The sequence below is a fragment of the Ursus americanus genome, chromosome 19, assembly GCF_024610735.1.
Source record: "Ursus americanus isolate L20-20 chromosome 19, mUrsAme1.1.p, whole genome shotgun sequence".
NCBI classification, from domain to species: domain Eukaryota; kingdom Metazoa; phylum Chordata; class Mammalia; order Carnivora; family Ursidae; genus Ursus; species Ursus americanus.
Window position 1 is genome coordinate 45,093,163 of NC_142145.1, and position 24,310 is coordinate 45,117,472.

A 24,310-nucleotide genomic window follows, 5' to 3' on the forward strand; every position below is an offset into this window, starting at 1 on the left:
AAAAAAGTCTGGGCAGCTGGGTGATGTATTTGTTAGTAACAAATATCCCCAGCATTAACCCAAAGCGTTTGCTTCGGCCTTGTGGGGGCGGGGGCTTCTCGCCTTGTCAGGTCCACTTCTCGCCAGTCGGGGTGTGGTGGGAGGAGTACCATGCGTTGGCCTCCTGGCAGCCGTGGGCAAACCCTGGGACCAGCGTCTGTGGTCCAGGCGGGATAGGAGCGTGCGGGGGCGGGGCCCAGGGGCGCCAAGCGCACGCCTCCAGGCCCGCGCGCCGGTCACGTGACGCACGGACCCGGCACAAATAATCGTGGGGCGAGCTGTGCGGAGGGGCGGCGCCATCTCGCAGACCAGCGCTTCCTCGCGGAGTCTTGCCTGGTCACCTCGCGCTCCGCCCCGTACCCGGTGCCGGGACTCCGGAGACCGTCCTTCCGCAGGGCCGCAAGTCCTCTGGTAGTGCCAGCTAGAGTCGCTGCCGGCCTTTTCATCGTCGTGGCCCCCCCCAGCTCCGGGAGCTCTGGGAGCCCGGGTGACCGCGTAGGTCAGTTTCCGTGGCCGGTTCCTATGTGAGCGTGTTCCCCTCTGCCTGGTGCTCGGGGAAGATCTGTCTGCCCCTGGTGGGGGGTACGCGGGCCTCTTCCGCGGGTCGCCGAGGCCGGTCAGAGTCGTGGCGTGGCGACGCTGGGCTCCTAGCCCGAGTTCGGTTTCCCCGGGGCCGCTGGCTCTCCAGCGCTGCAGCGAAGTTAATTGTTAAAAGTAGCAAGATGTGGTGTTTGTTGCACTTCCCCTCCGCGTGCTACGATTTCGTGCTGGTGCCACATGCATTCCCTGCCAAGTCATCAGCTGCGTGCTTTCTCGGTACTTGGACGTGTGCATCATAACTTTTAGTTTTCTACTACCGTGAAGAGACGATTGATTCTCAGTGGAAGTCACGAGCTGCCCATGTGACCATCTCGCAGTGTGCCTTGTGGTCAATTCGACAAGCATGGAAGACTATCAGAGGGATTCAGAAACAGTATGAAAGATTGCAGCTGCACAATAGGACGGTTCATTTACCCGGTGGCCCTACTGATTAGCAGAAGGCGTTGAAAGGGTTTTTCTGACTTAGTTAATATTAGGTTTTCGTTGTCAAACTCGTTGCTTTATGCAGACTAGGTTGTGAAGTTGAGCTGTTGGCGTTGTGATATTAAGCTAACTTAACTAAGGCTGCTCCAATTTGCAAACTTAGCGATTACGCTCTTGTGGAGTTGATAATATAAAATTAGCTTTAACATCCGTGATGTGTTGTCCCTGAAAGCTTCAGCCTTAGCACTGTAGTTGATGAATTCTGAATAGAGTTCAGAATATCCTCACCTCTGCTAAGTATTTGGAAGATAATTTTGTTGACTTATTTTAAAGTCTAGCGATGTTCGCGTACTAACCCTGAGAACGAGTTTTACGCAACCAGTATCGTAGGTGTAATTTCTGAATCCACCCAGTTGAAATTTTAAAGATCTCTGCGTTAATTACAGAATGGTTACAAAATCCACCCTCTTCTCATCCCCTAGTTCTACCGGAGGGGGAAAAACGGTCAGTAACAGTTTTAAAACTTATCGCCCTTTTGTTTTCTCCCTGGCAGCATCGAACATTTGATATTCAGAACAGGAGTTAACTGCCGCCAAGTTGAGTAGATCTATCTGGAGCAGTTGTTTTAACTGTGTGCAGACTTTTGCCAAGGTCTGTTTATCAGATGACACTTGCTAAATATCTCAGCAGAATCTTGTCAGCAGAAATTGGTGGTGGGTGGCTAATCCTTGTCTCTGGGGGCCCTTCAGTCTTGGAGGTATTATTCAAGCTGGACTTAACACCTGTAAATCAGAGCAGCTAGAAGTTGTTTCAACAAAAGCATCGCTCCCCCCACTCTTCCCTTAAGACAGAGGGAAGTACTTGTTTGGAATCAACAAGTAGGAGAATACAGCCAGTTTTTTTTTTTGTTTTGTTTTTAGGGATGTCATGGTGCAGCGCCTGTTAAATTTTTCTACTGGTGGCTTTTACAGATACATCTGTATATTTAATCTTTTCAAGTTGGAACTCTGTAGCCCTTTCTTACCTTTTTCCATGACTAAAGCTGAGCTTTTGTAGCTTCTGTGTATTCACCAAGAAGAGTAGTAGAAAGTAGAAATCAGTTTAACAAATATGTGAAGGAGAGAATGAGCTAGCAAGTGCAGATGAGAAATTTGAAGTGGTTAGGAACCTTGTCCCTTCTTTTAATACAAGTCTGGTGGTAATCAGAACTTTGATGACTAAATTCTTTGCAGTTCCTAGAAAGAGGGCAGCTGTAACCTGTGTAGGCACCCAATTATACCAATCTTGCCAGAATTCATTAATGAAGTGTTAGAAAAGATGCCGTCAGGTACTCTGTACAATCCATACTGATGATCATGATGTCCTATAAGTATCTTATAGGGTGCTTTTGACCCCTAGAAATGTTGGATTTTTCCCTCACTTACCTGACTTAAGCCACTAGAAGGTGAGCAAGTTTAAGAAATGGTTCTAAAGCTTTTTCACTGACATGTTGTTGACCTACAGTGTTACTAGTTTTCAGGTGTACATCCCGGTTATTGCACAGTTCAATACGTTAAGCTATGCTTACCATGATAAATGTAGTCACTGTCTCCCACCATACGCAATTTTAACACTTCTAGTAAGAGGAACTACTGGGTCACTAGCTTCGAGTTCTTGTATTAGCCAGCAAATAGGAAACTTCTGTGGGTGAAAACAATCTTTAAGTCGGTCTTCCTATAGTGTGACAGTGGAAAGTAACCACATGTTTTTACTTTGTTAAAGCTTTTCTTTAAAGAGAAACTTCTGAGGATATGGTAGATGACAGGTCAGTATTATGTATACCTAATTTGATTAAGTTTAGAAGATAATTTTCAAATGTGAAATAACCAAAATGGAAAACATTTAAATACCTTTTATCTTTTTTTTTTTTTTTTTAAGATTTTATTTATCTATGTGACAGAGAGATAGCCAGCGAGAGAGGGAACACAGCAGGGGAGTGGGAGAGGAAGAAGCAGGCTCCCAGCCGAGGAGCCCCATGTGGGACTCAATCCCGGAACGTCGAGATCACGCCCTGAGCCAAAGTCAGACGCTTAACGACTGCGCCACCCAGGTGCCCCTAAATACCTTTTATCTAAAATTTAAGGAATTTTATCATTAAAAGGTAACTCCTTGTTAGAGTATTTTTACTATCTAGAACTGGATTTATCAGATATGTGGACTTCTCTGCCCTTTGCTTCTACAGATCCAAACTGCTTGAAACAGTAAAGTTTTCAGAATCTGTCAAGTTCAAATCCAAATCAGGGTTGCAGCTAAGAGTTCTTGGTTATTGCAGCACCTAAAATGTATAGCAACCTAAGACTGATGTAAAGAATTTCACAAAGCAGGGCCAACAAGCTTACATAATTTTCACATTTCGATTGACACTTTTAACCAAATAAAGGTAAAAACATGGCAAGTAGGATTGTTCTTTTATTATGTTTGTAGAGCATCCGGGTCCGTGTGAATACATAACGAATATGAGTAAGAGAAAATAGTGTAAGTATGTCAAATATAAAGTTAATAATTTGGAATAAACAATTTTACATTAACTTCAATGGTTTACAAACTGTAGTGGGACATATTACAATTTTAGCTACTTCTCTTTCCTCCAAAGGAGGCAATTCTGTCTATCAGGGCATGAAGGCTTATTGGAGGGAAGTTGTGAAATTTCACTGAATTAAAAATCAAGTGACTTTTAACTTTATTTTTAAAAGAAGTGAGTACTTCCTAAAATAGACTTGATAATTTGTTTTCCTTAAATTGCCATGTTTTGGATGTCTCGTTTTAATTAGTAAATCTTCTTAAAATGAAGGGATTAAGCCATAATTCAGATTTAACTTCCTTAATGCTCACAGGAACCATAACTAGAATCAGTGGCCTTTAATTTTAGAGGCTGAATTGAGTTTTATGAAATGTATAACTTTAACAACATTGCCTGCCTTGAACAGAAGTTCTTGATTCTGGTTGTGGCTTTATCATACACTTGGCAAGTAACTTTACCTTTGTACTTTTCAGTTTTTTCATCTCTAAAAATAGTGTTAGGTAAAATATGAATCTGTCTACCATTGTTGAATTTCTAAAACATTGTATTTATGTAATTGTTATTACAAATTTATAGGTTGTTTTTTTGTTTGTTAAGATTTTATTTGACAGAGTAAGAGCAGGGGGAACAGCAGGCAGAGGGAGATGCAGGCTCCCCACTGAGCAGGCAGCCCCATGCGGGACTTGATCCCGGGACCCTGGGATCATGACCTGGGCTAAAGGCAGATGCTTAACCGACTGAAGCACCCAGGTGCCCATAAATTTATATATGTTTATTTGTACACACGTACATGCATACACATAGGTATATGATCACGTTAGAGAACTCACTGATGATTTGCTAGGAGTTAGTAAGATTGAGGGCAAAATTTATTTCTTGCTCATGCCATGTTCTTACATAGTTCAATTCTTAATATTTTCCTCACATTAAAAGAATGATAATGGGGGGGGGGAATCCCCACACAATTGAGTTGTTAGCTACTTTGGAATGCAGTGCTAACTAAGCACACAACAGATTTTTATGTTAGGTTTAGTTTGTAAAATATGTTCATAAATGTAGTTTTTCTGACTATTCAGATTCCTAGTATACATTGTGTTTCAAATATAATACCAAGCGTAAAAGCAGTATCTGAGAATTTTTAAAATCACAACATGTGGTCATGGTAAATTTTGAATAATTAGGTTGGTTCCCTTTGACTTTGATAGTACAAAAGCTATTTGACAACTGTAAAAGCCGTATTTCAGATGCTCTCACTTTTTTTATTGTAAAATACACCTGATATAAAATTACTTTTTTTTACCATTTTTAAGTATGCTATTCCGTGGCATTAAGTACATTCACACTGTTGTGCAAGCATTACCACTATCCATCTCCAGAACTATTTCGTCATCCCAAACAGGAACTCTGTACCCCTTAAACGGGAACTCCCCACTCCCTTCTCCAGCTCCTAGTAACCAATATCCTAGTTTCTATATATTTGTCTACTCTGGGTACCTCCTATAAATGGAACCATATAAAATCTGTCCTTTTGTGTCTGACTAATTTCACTTAGCATAATATGTGTAAGGTTTGTTAATGTTGTAGTGTCAGAATTTTCAAGGCTGAATAATCATTGTATGTAGCTACCACACTTTTTTTTTTTCCCTATTCACCTGTCACTGGACACTTAGATTGCTTCCACCTCTTGGCTATTGTGAAGAATGCTGCTGTGAATGTGGGTGAGCAATTATCTGTTCCAGTCCTTTCCCTAGTTCTTTTGGGCATATTGTGGGTCCTGTGGTAATTCTGTGTATAATTTTTGAGAAACTGCTATACTTTCCTGACATTTTAGGATGCCCAGTTAAATGCTGTTACATGTATGATTGAATAAAGTTTGCCTGGATATTTTTGAATCTTTTTAAATACTGTTAAAGGACAAATTGTTTAGTATTTCGAGTTTATGGTACTCAGGTGAATTAGCTCTGATTGTTGAACTTTATTCTTTGATTTCGCCAGGAATTTTCTACTTTGATTCTGTAGAAATTAAACTTGAACAGTAAAAGTAGCAATTCAACTTACAGTTGACCTCCAACCAAATTTAGCAAGTCACAATTGTCCTTTAGGCTACAAGTTTTAGGGTCTTTGCCAAGATCTCAGAGTTGGGAAGGCTACAGAATTTATCAGCTGTATTGAATGGGCATTTAGTGGCATGGACTATCAAGTATGGGGATCAGTTTAATTAGGTAATTTACAGTGTTCATAAAACAAAATACAAACTTCCTTTCTACCAAATAATTTAGGAGCCTAGCTTCCTCGGTGGACCTTGGAGGAGAGGAAACAAGGCAAAATAGTCTGGAGTCTCCCAGTTTTTGAAGTTCAAAATATTTTTTTTGTTTAGTTATTTCCTTGAAAACATTCTCTTGGTTATTAAAAATCTCATTTTAAAAAGAGAGCTTAGAATTGCATGAATGTGAAAAGAGCAGTTGAAAATATCCACAAGATGATGAAAAATACTTGCTGATAGGCTATGGCTCAAATCCATTCTGATCAGCTGCGTTAAGGAATTGTCTTTTTCTTAAACATCAGAGACCAAGCGCTTTTCTGAAACAAGCTCATGATTCCAAAGAAATTTTTTTTTTTTAAATCTGTTCAACATGTGAATTTGGATTCTTTTATTTTGCTTTTTTCTAAGGTTAACTATTAATCCTAGAACTTATTTATAAATTAGAGATGCATCAAATTAAATAGTAATACTTAGTAATTCTAGAGTATTTTTTTTTTTCAAGTTATCTTTTTTTGGTATGATTTTAATTTCCTGTGGCATATAAGAAAAAAGAAAAAAAAACACTTTGGGCGCCTGGGTAGCTCGGTTGGTTAAGCCTTGGACTCTTGGTTTCGGCTCAGGTCATGATCTCTGGTTTTTGAGATCTAGCCCTGCATCAGGCTCCCAGATCAGCGGGGTGTCTGCTTCAGATTCTCTCTCCATCTTCTTCAGCCGCCCCCCCCCTTGCGTGTGCGTGCGTACTCTATCTCTCTCAAATCTTAGAAAATCTTAATTTTGTTATTAAGTAAAGGTGTACCACTTAGAGGCATGGCCTTTATTCTTTCCTGTGGGAGGTAGAATTGCTTTGTTCTTAGAGAACTAAATCTATGTCCATTCTTCTGTTTAATGTGTTTTTGTTTTTTTTAAGATTTTATTTATTTATTCGACAGAGATAGAGACAGCCAGCGAGAGAGGGAACACAAGCAGGGGGAGTGGGAGAGGAAGAAGCAGGCTCATAGCGGAGGAGCCTGATGTGGGGCTCGATCCCATAACGCCGGGATCACGCCCTGAGCCGAAGGCAGACGCTTAACCGCTGTGCCACCCAGGTGCCCCACCATCTATTTAATGTTTTATTTCCTGGTGTGTTCTAGGCACCTTGCTAGGTACTGGAAATATAGTGAGGAACATAATGGATATGGGACCCTTGTCCTATTCAGGTTCACAGCGTAAGGAATTCCAAAGAAATGACCACATGAATCCTTACAGACTGAAATGTGGCAAATATGGTGAGGGATCTAGTTGAGGTTGGGAATGGAGAGGGGAAGTCAGATCTCCTGAGGGATGTGGATAGTAACCGATTTGTACACTTGTCCCTACAATACTTCTCAGTTCCCCTAGTTTAAGGCCTGGTTTTATTCATTAATGAGCCATCAGAGTTCAGGGCAATACCGGGAATGTGGTAAGCCCTCAATTAAGTCTTCTTGTGACACTAGTGACAGGGAAGGCAATGGTGGCCCTGGTGGTGGTAGGGAAGCTGCAGCTTTATGTGGATATCACATTGGAAGGTTGGATACCTTCCTAGCCCATGCTGATGACTCCTTGGATGCCTGCCTAAGGCACATGGTTTTAGATAGTGGTGGATATTCTAAAATTCAGGTCTACATAGTCAGCAGTGAACTCTTCGTTATGAATCTTAAATGGAGAAGGTGTCATGAATGGTTCTATGCCCTGGTTTGGAACTGTTTCTTTGTAGCATAGTTGGAAGGAACATAAAGATGATTATACTCATCTAGTTAGTACTGCTAGCATTTTTAGGAAGTTTATTCAGTTTTTAAGTTACAGGTATTTTTGGAGTTGTGCTATTTTGACTGTGTTAGAGCCACTGAGAAATTATCTTGCTGTAAAATGTATTCTTACTGTTTTCTGCTCTTAACACAAAATGATTTGTTCATGGAAGTAAGTTTTAAATGTATATGTGACTTTATAACTTGTTTCTACTGGGAGATAAAGTGTCTGCCTCTCCCCACCCCCACTCCTTTCTAAAGTAATAGAAGTTTATAAAAGAAGTGTAGGGGAAATGTATTAGGAATTTATCTTCAAGGTTATTACTTAAGTCCTCAGTTTTACAGTCAGCAGACTTCTGGAATTGGCTAGGCCTGCTGATAGTCTTTAGTTTTGATGGATGTGGGGTTAAAATTGCTTTGAAAATGAGAGCATGTCTAAGTTAATTTTTGCATCAAACAGGCACCTCCATTAAAACCTATGGGAGTTAGGCAGAGAGCAGTAAGAGATTTTTTTTTTTTTTTTCCTGCGTTGGTGAAATTTAACTGGCTTTGTTCCCTTAATTTTAAAATAAAACTATATTTTATTTACCTCTTATATGTTGAAATCTGGGACTGTGCTATCTTCAGTTTTCTTTTTTTTTTTTAATGATTTTTATTATGTTAGTCACCATACGGTACATCCCCGGTTTCTGATGTAAAGCTCGATGATTCATTAGTTGCGTATAACAGTGCACCATGCAATACGTTCCCTCCTTACTACCCATCACCGGTCTATCCCATTCTATCTTCAGTTTTCTTTTTCAAGATGGCTTTGGCTACTTGGTCTTTTGTGATTCCATACAAATTAGGATTGTTCTAGTTCTGTGAAAAATGCTGTTTGTGTTTTGATGGGGATTGCATTAAATGTGTAGATTGCTTTGGATCATATGGACATTTTAATGGTATTTGTTCTCCCAGTCCATGAGTATGGAATATCTTTCCATTTGTTTTTGTCATCTTCAATTTCTTTCATCAGTGTTTTATAGCTTTAAGAGTATAGGTCTTTGATCTTCTTGGTTAAGTTCATTCCTAGGTATTCTGTTATTTTTGTTGAAATTGTGAATGGGATTGTTTTCTTTCACTTTCTGCAACTTCATTATTAGTTTATAGAAATGCAGTGAATTCCTGTATGATTTTTGTATCCTGTGACTACTGAATTCATTTATCAGTTCTGATAGTTTTTTGGTGGAATCTTTGGGGTTTTCGGTGTTTAGTATCACATCTGAAAATAGTGAAAGTTTTACTTCTTCCTTACTTATTTGGATGCCTTTCATTTCTTGTCTCATTGCTGTGGCTAGGACTTCTAGTAATATGTTGAATAAAAGTGTTAGGAGTGTATATTCTTGTCTTGTTCCTGATGTTAGGAGAAAAGCTCTCAGTTTTTCATCATTGAGTATGATGTTAGCTGTAGGTTTTCCATATATGGCCTTTATTATGTTGAGGTGTGTTCCCTTTAAACCTACTTTGCTGAGGATTTTTATGAAGAATGGATGCCGTGCTTTGTCAAATGCTTTTTCTGCATATAGTTAAAGGATAAAAACCGTATGATCATTTCTCTGTTGATGTATCACTTCGATTTGTGAATATTGAACCACCTTTGCAAAACCCCAGGCATAAATCCCACTTGATCATGGTGTATGATTTCTTTAAATGTATTGTTGGATTTGGTTTGCTAATATTTCATTGAGGATTTTTACATCTGTGTTCATCAGACGTATTGGCCTATAGTTCTTTTTTTGTAGTGTCTTTATCTGGTTTTGGTATCCGGGGAATGCCGGCCTCATGGAATGAATTTGGAAGCTTTCCTTACGCTTATTTTTTTTTTTTTGAATAGTTTGAGAAGAATAGGCATTATTATTCCTTGAAATGCTTGGCAGAATTCATCTGTGAAGCCATCTGGTCCTGGACTTTTGTATTTTAGGAGTTTTTTGACTGCTGATTCAATTTCATTGCCAATAATCTGTTCAGATTTTCTGTTCTTGATTCAGTTTCAGGAGAGTTATATGTTTCTAGGAATTTATCCATTTCTTCTGTTCAATGTGTTGGCACTAATTTTTCATAACATTCTCTTACAATCTTTTATATTTCTGTGGTGTCGATTATTTCTCTTTCACTTCGATTTTATAGGAGTTCTCTCAGTCTCTGAGTCTGGGTAAAGGTTTATCAGTTCTTTAAAAAAAAAAATAGCTCCTGTCTCATAGACATTTTTGCTGTCATTTTTAATATTCACATAGCTTTCTACAGTTCTATATTTTCATATAGTATCCTGGGTTTTTGCAGAATATGATTTCATTCTCTAAAGATTAGGTGTTATTTAACTTTTTCTCTGAAATTTTTTCAAGGTGTTTTGTTTTTGCTTTTGTGTTTTTTTTGCCCCTTTGGTTCTAGACTCTTCAGTGTTTTAGAGGTTTTATTCAGATGCCTTGTCACCCTTAGTTATTGGCTTTTAATAGAAACTAGAAAGCTGATTGGAAATTGAGAAAGTAGGGGAGCCTGTTGACTATCAACTCTACTGCAGGATTCATCTGGCTTAGCCATTTGTTGGGAGCTGCTGGCATCATCTAGGAATATGTTATCCTTTAGAGACTTAACTAGCTTAGTCTTCTCTCAGGGGCTGGAGCCTGGCTTGTCAGCATTAGGAATGCTGATTAGGGAAGAGGGTTGGGGGTCATGGTGTTCACTGTGCATAGGCCGCTGCTTTCTGAAACGATCCTTCAACTGTCTTCCATCCTCCAGTCTGTAGAATATTTCTTCTAGCCTTTTTAAAGAATTTATTTAACCAGTTCCCTATTGATAGATATGGACTTATTAATCTCCTTTTAATTATTGTAAATAATGCAGTCCTTATGAACATGCTTATAAAATAATCTCATGTAAGTATTTCTGTAGGATAGATTCCTAGAAGTAGTTTCCCTGGGAAAGTAAATAGTATAGGTGTATTTAAAAAAAATTTTTTTTAATCATAAAATACACAAGATAAAATTTACTATCTCAGAAATGTTTACACTTCAGTGGTATTAAATATATTAATAATGTGTCCTCCCATCCCACCATTCAGCTTTAAAACTTCTCTTATAAACTGAAATTCTGTATCCAATAAATCCCCATTCTCTTCTCCCCCAAGTCCCTGGCAACCACCATTCCACTTTCTTTCTCTGATTTTGACTACTGTGCTCTACGTACCTCATAGAAGCGGTATCATGCAGTATTTGTCTTTCTGTGACTGCCTTATTTCACTTAGCGTAATATTCTGATAGTTAATCCATGTTTTAGCATATTGCAGAAATTTCTTTCTTTTTAAACATTGAAAAATATTCCATTGTATGTATATACCATATTTTGCTTAACTGTTCATCTGCTGGTAGACACTTATGATGTTTTCATGTTTTAGCTATTGTGAATAATGCAGCCATGAACATAGGTGTACAAATACCTCTTCAAGACCTCACTTTCAGTTCTTTTGGGTATATACCCAGAAATGGAATTGCCAGATCATAGGGTAAATTTATTTTTAATTTTTTGAGAAATCACTAATTTGTTTTACACAGTGGCAGTACCATTTTATATTCCTACTAACAGTGCACAGGATTCTAATTTTTTCAAATCCTTGACAATACTTGCTTTCTGCTTTTTCATAGTAGCCTTCTGAATGGATGTGAAGTGATATCTTATTGTAGTTTTAATTTGCATTTTCCTAGTGATCAGTGATGTGGACCATTTTTTCATGTCTTTATTTTTCCATTTGCATATTTTCTTTAAAATATTTATTTGAGAGCCCATGTGTTGGGGGGGAGGGCGAGAGTGCGCGTGTGCACAGACTCCCTGCTGAACGGGGAGCCCAATGTGGGGCTCAATCCCAGAACCCCGAGATCATGACCAGAGCTGAAGGCAGATGCTTAACCTGCTGAACCATCCAGACACCCTGGCCATTTGCATATTTTCTTTGGAGAAATATCTATTCAAGTACTTTGTTTTGAATTGGGATTTGTTTTTAAAGATTTTATTTACTTGAGAGAGAGTGAGAGCAAGCAAGCACGAGTAGGGGGAGGGGTAGAGGGAGAAGCAGATGCCCCGCTGAGCAGGGAGCCTCTATGCCAGGATCCCAGGATCATGACCTGAGCTGAAGGCAGAGGCTTAACCAGCTGAGCCACTCAGGCGCCCCTTGAACTGGGTTTTGAGGTCTAGAATTTCTCTGTATATCTTGGATATTAGTCTCTTATCAGATACATGATTTGCGAATATTTTCTCTCATCTTGTGACTTGTCTTTTAACTCTGATAGTCTTCTGATGCACAGAATTTTAAAATTTTCGTGGTGTCCACTTCGTCTATGTTTTCTTTTGTTAGCCATATCCTTGTTGTTCTATCCAAGAAATCATTGCCAAAGCCAATGTCATGAAGCTTTTGCCCTATGTTTTCTTCTGAGTTTTAAGTCATATATTTAGATCTTTGATCCAATTTGAGTTAGTTTTTTAATATGTTAGGTAAAGGTTCAACTTTATTCTTCTCCATGTGGATTTTGTTTCCCCAGCACCATTTGTTGACTGTCCTTTCCTCATTGAATTGTCTTGACACTCTTATAAAAATTCATTTGACCATATACACAAGGATTTATTTCTGGCTTCCCTGTTCTGTTCCACTGTTTTATATGTCTGTCTTTATGCCAGTATCATAGTGTCTGATTATGGTAACTTTGTAATAAGTTGGAAATCGGGAAATATGAGTCCTCTAGCATTGTTCTCCTTTTTCAAGATTGTTTTGGCTATTTAGAGTTCCTTGAAATTTCATATGAGCTTTAGGATGGGTTTTTCTTCTTTTTTTTTTCTTTTTTCTTTTTTAAAAGATTTTATTTATTTATTTGACAGAGAGACAGCCAGTGAGAGAAGGAACACAAGCAGGGGGAGTGGGAGAGGAAGAAGCAGGCTCCCAGTGGAGGAGCCTGATGTAGGGCTCGATCCCAGAACGCGGGGATCATGCCCTGAGCCAAAGGCAGACACTTAATGACTGAGCCACCCAGGCGCCCCAGGATGGGTTTTTCTATTTCTACAAAAAACATTAGGATTTTGATAGGCATTGAATGTCTAGATTTCTTTGCATAGGATTCACATTTTAATAATGTTGTTTTATAATCCATGAATATGGGATTTGTTTCCAGTTATGCCTTCCATCTCTCTCAATATTTTGTAGTTGTATAAGTATTTCATCTCTTTGGTTAAGTGTTTTATTCTTTGTTTGATGGTATTATAAATTGAATTTTGTAATTTCCTTTTCAGATTATTTATTGCTAGTGTATAGAAATGCAGCTGATTTTTATGTTGCTCTTGTATCCTGACTTTTCTAAATTTATTTCTAAGAGCTTTTTTTGTTGAATTTTAATGGTTTCCTGTAAATATCCTCAGCAAACAGATAATTTTACTACTTCTTTCCCAATTTGGATGCTTTTTATTTCTTGTCTAAATTAACTGCTAGAATGCCCAATATTATGTTGACTAAAACTGGTGAAAGGGGGCATCCTTTCCTTGTTCCTAACCTTAGAGGAAAAGCTTTCCGTCTTTCACCTTTGAGCATGATGTTTGCTGTGGGTGTTTCACATATGGCTTTTATTAGGTTAAAATAGTTTCCTTTTATTTCTAGCTCTTTGAGGGTTTTTTTTTTTTTTTAATCATGAAAAGTGTTGAATTTTGTCAGATGTGTTTTCTGCATCAATTGAGAGGATTGTGGGTTGTCCCCCCCCCCCATTAATGCAGTGTATTTCATTGATCAATTTTCATATGTTGAACTATCCTTGCATTTCAGGAATAAATCCCACTGGGTCATGGTGTATATTCCTTTTAATACACTGCTGAATACAGTTTGCTAGTATTTTATTGAGAAATTTTCCATCAGTGTTCATAAGGGATATCAGTCTGTGGCTTTCTTATAGTGTCTTTGTCTGTGGTGTTAGTGTAATGGTGGCTTCATGGATGAGTTACAAAGTATTCCTTCCTCTTTGAATTTTTTAGAAAAATTTGAGAAGCATTAGTATCATTCTCCAGTGAAGCAGTCAAGTTTGGGAAGATTTTCTTTGGGAGATTTTGATTACGGATTTGACTTTTTTTTTTTTTTTTTTTTTAAGACTTTATTTGAGAGCGCGAGTGAGAGCACAAGCAGGGGGAAGCAGAAGTGGAAGTGGGAGAGGGAGAAGCAGGCTTCCCCTCTGAGCAGGGAGCCCAATGTGGGGCTCGATCTTAGGACCCTGAGATGATGACCTGGGTTGAAGGCTGACACTTAACCAACTGAGCCACCCAGGCACCCCTCAGTCTCTTTACTAGTTATGTATCTATTCAGATTTTCCATTTCTGCATGATTTTGTTTTGGTAGGTTTTGTGTTTCTAGGAATATGTCCATTTCTTCTAGGTTATCTGACTTGTTGGTAACATAATTATTCACTGTACTCTTAAAATGCTTTTTATTTTTGTAGGGTTGGTAGTAATGTCCTGATTTAGTAATGTTTCTGATTTTAGTAATTTGATTCTTTTTCCTTAGTCCAGCTAAGGGTTTGTCAATTTTGTTGATCATTTTGAAGATCATTGAAATGGTTTCATTGAATTTTTTGGTTTTTTCTATTCTCTATTTTGTTGCTTTCTGCTCTAATATTTTATTATTTTCTTCTAGCTTTGGGTTTAGTTTTTTGTTTTTCCCCTAGTTTCTTAATTTGCAACGTTAGGTGGTTGTTTTGAGGTCTTGTTTTTCAGTGTAAGCATTTTTAGCTATCCATTGCCCTTATTGCTTTTGCTGTGTCCGATGTGTTGATACATTGTTTTCATTTTCATTTATCTCTAAATATTTTCTACTTTCCTTTGTGATTCATTTTTGATCTGGTTGTTTTTAAAGTATGTTTAGTTTCCACCATGTTGTGAATTTTCCTTTTTTTCCTTTAGTAATTCCTAACATTGTCCCTCTTGTGACCTAATCTGTGGCCTAACATATGGTCTATTCTGGAAAATGTTCCATACACACTTGAGAGAAATGTATATGCTCTTGTCAGAGTGTTCTGTGTATGTCTGCTAGATCTAGTTGGTTTATTGTGTTAAGTCCTCTGTTTCCTTCTACCTGTGTTCCTGTCCATTGTGAGTGGGGTATTGAAATTTCTGACTATTATAAAAGTGTTTCTTAAATTCTGTTTTTTTTTATATTTTTGATCTGTCATTGGGTGTTTGTAATTTCTTGCTGTATTAAACCTTTTATTAATATGTAATGTCTTTGTCTTTGGTAACCTTCTTTAGTTTTGAGTTTATTGTGTCTGACATTAGTATAGTCATTTCTATTTTGATTACTGTTTGCAAGCAATATCTTTTTCTATCCTTTAACATTCTATCTATTTCTGTCTTTGACTCTAAAGTGCGTCTCCTGTAGACAGCATATAGTTGGATCATGTGTTTTTATCCATTCTGCCAATCTGTCTTTTGATTGGAGAGTTTAATCCATTTACATTTAAAATAATTACTGATAAGGAGGGACTTCTGTCATTTTGCTATTTTCTATATGCCTTATAGCTTTTTTGGTCCACTTACTGCATTGTCATCTTTTGTGTTTAGCTGATTTTTTGGGGGGGAGGGATATTTCCTTTTTTGTGTATTCTGTAGCTATTTGGGGGAGTTACTCTGGGGATTACATTTAACATCCTGAAGTTATAGCACTAATTTGAATCTATACTAGCTTAACTTAAGACACACAAAAACCTTGTTCCTTTATGCTCTGTTCCCACCCTTTTTGGTTACTGATGTCACAGAATCACATCTTTATATAGTGTATACTTAAAACCTAAACTAATAATTCTTTTGAATGGGTTAGTCTCTTAAATTACATAGAAAACGGATGCCTGGGTGGCGCAGTCATGAAGTGTCTGCCTTCAGCTCAGGGTGTGATCCCAGCGTTCTGGGATCGAGCCCCACATCAGGCTTCTCTGCTGGGAGCCTGCTTCTTCCTCTCCCACTCCCCCTGCCTGTGTTCCCTCTCTCACTGGCTGTCTCTGTCAAATAAATAAATAAAATCTTTTAAAAAAAATTACATAGAAAACAAGATTTGGAGTTATACACTAAAGTTATAATAATACTAGCTTTTAGAACTATTTTTTTTCTTTAAATGTATTACTCTCAAATCATGTAGAGCACAAAAAGTACAGCTATAAACCATTATTATAATAACACTAGCTGTAATTGCACATGTACTTCCCTTTATCAAGATGTTTATTTCTTTATATAGCCTTGAGTTACTGTCTAGTGTGCCTTTATTTTACCTCGCAGGACTCTCTTGAGCATTTCTTAAAAGGCAGGTCTAGTGGTATTGAACTCTCCTAGCTTTTGTTTTTCTGGGAATGTCTTAATTTCCTCTCACTTTCGAAAGGCAGTTTTGCCAGATACAGAATTCTTGGCTGAAAATTTTCTTTTTGTGCTATTTGCCCACTGCTGTCTGCCCTCCAAAGTTTCCGATGAGAAGTCTGCTGAAAATCTTACCCTGGATCTGATGACTCAGCTTCTCTCTTGCTTCGGTCCAGATTCTTTCTCTTGAAAATTAGATTATGTGGTGTATCTGAATTCCCCTTATTTGAAGTTCATTGACCTTCTTGGATGTTTATATTCATGTCTTTTATCTAATTTAGGAAGTATTCAGCTATTAGTTCTCCAAATACTCTATCCCTTGTTCTACCTCTTCTAGGACTTCCGTGATGCATGTTGATGTGCATTTTGGTGTCCTACGGGTCCCTTAAGCTCTGTTTGGATTTTAGTCTTTTTTCTTTTCATCAGACTCCATAATTTCCTATCTTTCAAGTTCGTGGAGTCTTCTCTCTCAAATCTGCCTTTGAATCCTTCAAGTGAATTTTTCATTTGTTGTACTTTCCAGCTCAAGAATTTCTTTGTTTCCTTTTAGATTTTCTATTTCTTTATTCATGTTTTCATCTTGTTTATACTCTTTATTGACTTTGTCCATCTTTCTTTAGATCTTCAAATGTCTTTTTGATATCTTTGTTTAGTATATTTGCCATCAGATCTTCTTCAGAGACTGTTTCTATTGATTCCCCCTGCCCCACCTTTGGGCCCTACTTTCCTGTTTCTTTTTATGCCTTGGAACTTTTTTCACTGTTGAAAACTGGACATTTGAATCTAATAAAGTAGTAACTCTAGATAGAGCAAATTCTCCTCCTTCCTCAAGGTTTTCTAATTTGTTGTATTTTTGGACTGTTATGGGCTGTTTCCATGCTGAGGGTTAGCCTGAGCTGTAAACTTAAGGTCTTCTCAGGTCTTTTTGGAGCCTTTTGGTGGTCATGAGCAGTTATGTTCTAATTTTCTCCATATATGCAGTTGTTTTTGAATGTCCCAGTCAATATTTTAAGATTTACTTGAGAGAGTGTACACGAGAAGGGAGGGGCAGTGGGAGAGAGAGGGAGACTCCCCCCTGAGCAGGGAGCCTGAAGCGGGGCTTGATTCCAGGACCCTGTGATCATGACCTGAGCTGAAGGCAGATGCTCAACTGACCAACCCACCCAGGTGCCCCTGAATGTTCTAGTCCTTAGTGTCTGGCTTTTAAAAAGGGGAGAAAGAGAAAAATGAAGGGGGAAAACAAAAGAGTGCTGGTCCTTTAAGTTCCCTGGATGTTCCGCCCACTGGAGGGGCTTAAAGCATCAGAGAGAGATGCTGCATCAGCAGTGGCTACTTGCCTCTTTGTCTGCATCTCTGATCAGAAGCAGCAATGATCAGGGCCCAGCTCTTCAATGTTTGGAGTATAGTGGTCCTTTTGCTCACCCTGGCTCCTGCAACCTGCTCCAGGAACACATGTACTCAGAGAGATGGGTAGCTGCTGCCTTACTAAGGGCTGAAATTGACATAAATTCATCACAATTTACCTTCCAAGCTTTCCCTGGTGGTTGTAAGCCTTCAGTAGGTCCCAGGGTTCCAAAATAGTTTCATTGGGCAGTTTCTACCAGAGCAATTATTGCCTAGGTGGGGAAACAGATTCCTGGTGTTCCATGCTCTGCCATCTTAGAATCCTCCACAGGTGTATGTGTATTTTTGAAATTTACTTGATATTGCCAAATTGGAACCCTTCCTCCTGTGACATATGAAAAATTGTGTGCATTTATATTCATATTAGCAGTTTACTAGAGTGCACATTTTCTGTCCATGACAGCATTGGGCGTGTTTAATCTATCTTTCCTTCTTTCTTTCCTTCTTTCTTTCTTTTTAGTTGTACTGTTGACTTGCAATGTTTCATTAGTTTCAGGTGTATAATCTTTTTTATTTTTGCTAATCTTATAGGCAAAAAAATTGATTTATTTGCATTTATTTTTTAGTAAGAAAGAAAGCTATGTTCTGTGAATTGCTGTTCATAATATTTGACAAATGCTTTAAATTTGGTTGTAGTCCTCTATATTTGGTTTGAGGCTTGGTAAAATATGAGAGAGAAAACAAAGGAATGATAAGTATGGTCATTCCTGGATCTTTATAATTTAGTTTTTTCTATTCAAGGTATTTTGCACAGGTGTTGAATGTGTTATATTTCAGCCTTATGTTTTTATAGTAATGACCATATTCTAATTTTATGTCTTGTTATTGTAATAAACAACTATTTGTAAAATATTGTGGGTCTATAAAAGCATTCTGTCCTACAATGTTACAACAGCTCATGAGGTTATTTGGAGATGAGGAAGCTGAGGATTTGAGAGATTAAGAAACTTGACTGAATGTCTAATGCATCTTTTCAATAATAAAAAGGGCAAAGGAGTCTCAGCGTCAAGTTCAGGCCCTGCAACTGATTCATTTAGTCAGTTCTTGTGTCTATCTTATTAGCTGCAAAGTGAAGATGATTTTTTTCCCTTTTTGTATTATCAGATAGTGTCCAAATATGGATTATGCTATTAGATAATAGCAATATTATTATTTTTAAATCTAGAAATGAACAGTGAAGCAGAACAGCAGCTTCTCCATCATGCCAGAAATGGCAACGTTGAAGAAGTTCGACAGTTACTAGAAACCATGGAAAGAAATGAAGTAATTGCTGACATTAATTGCAAAGGTAAGCTTTGAGTGGACTTTTTAGCTTTCTCTTGTGACTATGCATGACTCTGTCACTTATTTAGCACTGATCTTTTTGGTCTTGCTAGAAATAAATTCGCATCTTTTATTCTAGAAAGAACCTTCATAAGAGTGTGTAAAAGGTCTCTTGTAGTCCTAAGTCAGAAATCGAGATCTAGTCTTAAGGTCTAGGGTCCATGACAATTTTATCAGTTACAAGATGCATACTATGATAGGGTATTGTAATTAAAGCAGCAGGTTTGAGTGTTTACGATATGCCCAGAGTTCTGTGAAGTACTTTGCAGGTGGTGGTAGGTAGGATCCCTGCCCTCACTGAGACTAGTGTAGTAGATTAATAGATCAGACTAGTCTATACTACACAGTATATACCAGAATATGGAACCCCAGGGTATCATGAGATCCCATTGGAGAGATATGAAACTAGAACTAAAAGGATTAGCTTCTTTTTATTATTATTTTTTAAGATTTTATTTATGTATTTGATAGAGATACAGAAAGCCAGCGAGAGAAGGAACACAAGCAGGAGGAGTGGGAGAGGAAGAAGCAGGCTCCCAGCGGAGGAGCCTGATGTGGGGCTCGATCCCAGGACTCTGGGATCATGCCCTGAGCCGAAGGCAGACGCTTAATGACTGAGCCACCCAGGTGCTCCTAAAAGGATTAGCTTCTTAGAGAAAATGATCCTAAGGTGACCTGTGAAGAGTGTGTAGGACTTAACCAGGTGAAAATAGAAAAAGTGTTCAAGGGAGAAGATCTAGCATGTGCCAAGGTCCTGAAGTGAGAGGCAACCTAGGTGGCAAGGGCCTGCAGGCAGGAGGGGTGAGGAATAAAGTTAGGTAGGTAAGCAGCAGCCAAATCCTAATGCACCCTGTGTAGCAAGGTTGTAAATATTGCACTCTGGTGTGCAGAGAAGAAGAATCTATTTTCTAAAATGGCTCTGGTATTTCAACAAGCACCTTCTCATTCTTGAGTATGGAAGACTAAATGTTAGTCTTTGGGTACCTCAAGCTCAATTGCTTTTTGATAAATGGTCTTGCAGAGCCTCTCAACTCTTCTTTCCCCATCTCCCCTAAGGTGGCCTTTAAATGTAAAGGTGAACCTTGTGTGTGTCTGTAGCCTTTGGTTCTTCAGTGACTCTTTTCTTCCTAGTGCTCCGTAAGCTTTTGTAGCTGAACTTGAGGACAAAATCAAACTTGCGTCTCCAAACAGTCATACAAATGGTGCTCCTTGGCTGTTACTTTGTGGCTGCCTTGCAGGTGGGTGCTAGGATAGGTGGCTGCTCAGAGATCTTTTCCTGTCCTCCCAGATGCCACTTGCCTGTTCTTGGTGTCCCCTCGGTTCATGAAGAGGAGCACCCTGTCTCTGCCTTTGTCTTTCTTCCAGTCCTCTGTCTCCGATGCATATTTTATTCTGCTGTGTCACACTCTTCTCCTGTCCTAGGGCAATAAACCTGGCTTCAGCCACAGTGGGGAAGGATTATTATTATTATCTTTGCAGTAGGGAGGAAACTATGATCTGACTTTTCCAGAAAATGAGTTGGTTTTTGGTATGCTAAAGGAATTCTAAAAATCCTTCTGGTCCTTCACCAAAGATCAGTTCTTAATCTTTATCTGGGGATGCAATTTTGAAAGCTAAAAACATTCCTGGCATTTGAAAATCCTAATAACCTTTATTATCTACCTTTCCCACCCTCACTTATGGCTATTTCAGGCTAATTGGTAGGAAGTCATCTATTTAGAAATGTAAAACTATGAAACAGATGTGAGTGCTTTTTCAAAATTTCATTGTTACACCTGCCAGTTAGACTTTGTCGTAAGGGCAGTTTAAAGGACTTATGTAGGGGAATGGCACACCAGGTGATGTGCAGTTCCTCGAAGGAAATGAATAGGGAGAGGTGGGGTGGGGTGTGAGTTGTGTTTGCCCATGGGGATGGATCATCTGTGCCAGGCATTTCTAGGATTTCTATTGGATTTGTTTTTTTCCAAACCCTGAGAAATTTGAGAAGATGATGTGAAACGTACTATAATTCAAGAATTAAAGTTTAACAACCAACGTAGAGATGTTATTGGTTGGAAGGAATTATCGATGTCAAGTTGAAAGCGAGAGAAGGAAGCGCTGACCTGTGGTTGAAGGTTAAGGCCAGTATTTCTAGGATAGGGGAACAAAATTTTTTGGATATCCATGGTAAGTAGTAAAGAATATAAAAAATGAAGTATTTTAACATAGGATTTTGGAAATTCTGATTTCTTGGTCCAGAATTTTACCTGGAAACGCTAGACATGAGACAAGTTCAGAAGCTGTTACAGTAACTTAGAGGAGACCCTTATGGGTTAGTTGCGAGTGGAAGCAATGGGAATGGCAACAAGTAGATGTAATTAACATTTAGGGGGTAGAATCAATAGGACTAACTGAATTTGGGGGGTGAAAAAGTAGGAAAAGGGCAAGAGTGTTGCTTATTTCTGACTTGAGAAACAATTTGAATAAGGGAAATTCATCGTGAATACAAATGTGGAGAGAAGTAGTAGTTTTTGTGTGTACATTTGACCCTTGAAAAACACAGGGTGAAGGGGCACCAACCCCTTTGCATAGTAAAAAATCCACGTATGACTTTTGACTCCCCCAAAACTTTAATAGCCTACTGTTGACCATAAGCCTTACTGATAATAGTCAATTAACATATATTTTGTATGTTGTATGTATTATGTACTGTATCCTTATAATTAAGTAAGCTAGAGAAAAGAAAATATTAAAAAAATCATAAGGAGAATATATTTAAAATGTTTATTGACTAAAATCCGTATGTGAGTGGACCCCCACAGTTCAAAACCCATGTTGTTCAGGGGTCAACAGTGTACATACAAAATGACAGATGAGCTCAGCTTTGTACTTTTTGAGCACTACGTATTTTGTATTATCCAAATGGAGGTGTCTGGTAAAGAGTTGGAAAGTGGAATATGGGTTTTGAAGTCAATAGTACATTAAAAGTGAAAGCAGTGTTTTCCACTCCTGGGCCAGGAGATACCATTATTGGAGATACCAATAATGAAGGACCCATTGGACAGTGGAACTTGCAAAGGATCCTGAGAGAACTGCCGAAAAAGGGAGAGAAACCCCTGTGGCAGCCTGGAAGTCATGTGGGCCATGCTGTCCAGTGACATAGTGCTGTGGCAGCTGAAAAATGCCCCTGGGATTCGGTGACAGCATTTGTGGATTAAAATTTGAGGACCATTTGAATGACGTGGTGGGAGATGAACCTGGTCTGCCATGGGGAGTGGGGGACTGATGGGAATGAAGGGGGTGGAAAGAGCAAGTGCAGGCAGAGCGGGAGGGGAGAGTGAGGAGGACAGTAGCTGGTAGGGAGAATGGGATCAGAGAGGTCTTTTGTTGCTCTTGTTTGTAAGATGGAAGAGACCTGAGTGTTTACTTCTTCCTTACTCATAAGTGAAGAGGGAGAGGTGGACGATAAAGGAGAAGAGTTCCTGAGAAGCAGAAAGGGCTGGAATCCAGGACACAGAAGCTGGATTAGTCTTAGACATCAGGAGGGAAGGATGGAAGAATGCCTGTAGATAGTGGTGTGGTGGTAGATTTGGCTCCAGGAAGCCCCAGGAATTCCATGAAAACCTTTTCTCATTGCAAAGCTAAGAGACCGAGGTCCTTTGTCAAGGGGTGGTGTTTGAGTAAGAAGCTTGGGGAAGAGCAGGGGTGACTTGAAGTGCATGTTGTGCAATGTAGGAGAGACGCCTGAATAGGGTAGTACAAGAAGGATTGCCAAGCAGTGCCTAGAGCCTAGATGAAGTAGGAGATCTTGAGTTTTAGGTGCCATGAATCTACAGGGTTGTGTTATTTTTCTTCTACCACTCTGTTCGGCAACCTGGGTATAGTTACAGAAAAATCAAGCTGGTGCACTTACCAGGCTTTGGGGTTTTTGTAGGCTCCTGCAACAGAGTTATGGAGGGGATTGGTAAAGAAGTTGAAGTGAGGGATCAAAATGCTGGATTTATTGAAGGAAAGTAAAGATGAAGGTGTTCACGTACATGAGAAGTGGTTAAAGAAGAAAGGGCTGATTCGTTTGAACAAGTATGGCAGTATACCTGTGTGAACAAGCTGGAGAGTGGGGAGTTTGTGAGCTCAGAGATGATGATGACCTCCAGTCTCTGGCCCTGGGACTGGGCATGTAACATTGAGCAGAGGCAAAGTTTGCGGGGAAATGAGGAAAGCTGAGAAACCGAGAGACCGGGATACCAAATAAGTAGTGGACACTGCTAGGACCGTGGCACAGTTTGCATGGGGAGAGAGACTGTTCCCCAGGGTTACTTGGGGGTGGGGGGCGAGCCAGTGGGAGGCTGGTAGACGGCATCAGAGAAGGTGTTTGAGGTTTAATGGCAGAAGTCTCAAAAGAAGGGTTGTAATGTGAGTGGGGTCCTTGACTAGAGACAGCATTGGGTTTTGATGGGGAGGTTCACATGGTTACTGTTGTGTGAGGACCAGTGGGGGTGTGGGAGTTATCTGGGGAGGCTCAGCCTGAGGAGTAAAGGAGGGTCCTTGTCATCAGGAAGAAGTAGGTTTCAGTTAAGGACAGAAGGTAAAAGAAATATTCCATGAAAAAGACTGTGGCTCTAGAATTTGACTCTGGAATTACAGGTTCCAGAGGGCACACATTTTAGAGGAAACAGCTGTGGGTGTTTGGGTAAGTGGCAAACAATCCCAGGACACTGTTGGTGGTGGCAGTCCCTCGGGGAGCTGTCAGAGGCTTGTTCTGGGTGCACTGAGGTTGGTGCTTGGGGTTTCTGTTGGCTCCAAATCAAATCCAGGAAGTGAGGGCAGCCTTTAAACCTCTAGCTCCTCCCAAGGAGTGCTCTCTGGGCGGCAGCATGCTCCTGGGCTTTGGTACACCCTCCAGGGTGCTGGGCTTTGGAATTTGATAGGCTGTATGCTTTTAAGCCTGATTTGGAATTTTGATAACCTTCTGGAGCTATCTGCACTCTATGCTATAGTGCCCTATGGTTTTTTTTTTTTCTTCCTTTTTTTGAGTTGAATCGTATGTTTTTTGTTGTACTCAGTTATTCTATACCTCTCCTCAGCAAGGATCGGACATTTCATTGCTCTTAACTTTGGTTCTTGTTATCTAGTTGGACTCTACCACTCTGGTAACCCATATCCTCATTACTTGAGATTTTATCTGAAGTCAGGGCTCCCATTTTCTGTCACTATTTGCAGAGCTAACAGCTTTCCAAATGCTGCAGAAAAGATTCTTTATCAATTCCCTCTTTCCATCCACCCTTCCTAACATGACACAGAGGTGCTTTTCGTGAAATACTGTGCTGAGAGAACCAGATCTTTGCTAGATGATGGGGAGATGATTAGAGACTCAGAACCTTGGAGCCAACTAGACATTATCTACTTTGAATGCAACTCCCATGGCCTCTCCCTCGACCCTTTTAAGAAGGAGGACATTGAGTTAGGAAGGTGGCACCAGAATCTGGATCTTATGGGTTCTAATCCATTATAGTTGTTACATTTCTTACTATGTCCTGTCTCTTACCTCTCATTCATCAG

At 39.3% G+C, this 24,310-nt stretch overlaps 1 protein-coding gene across 3 annotated transcripts in view; it reads left to right on the forward strand.

The window, feature by feature from the left end:
* Positions 1–329: 329 nt before the first annotated feature.
* The window catches only part of OSBPL1A (oxysterol binding protein like 1A), a 221,484-nt gene continuing 197,503 nt past the window's right edge, over positions 330–24,310 (forward strand). For 2 of the 3 annotated variants that reach the window (XM_087869914.1, XM_087869915.1), the window contains exons 1-3: positions 330–538; positions 2,980–3,151; positions 18,615–18,737. In XM_087869914.1, the coding sequence (XP_087726040.1) occupies positions 18,617–18,737 (121 nt within the window). In that variant the 5' untranslated portion in view covers positions 330–538; positions 2,980–3,151; positions 18,615–18,616. The remainder of the gene's footprint in view (positions 539–2,979; positions 3,152–18,614; positions 18,738–24,310) is intronic. The other variant, XM_045781786.2, reaches the window with a different exon arrangement.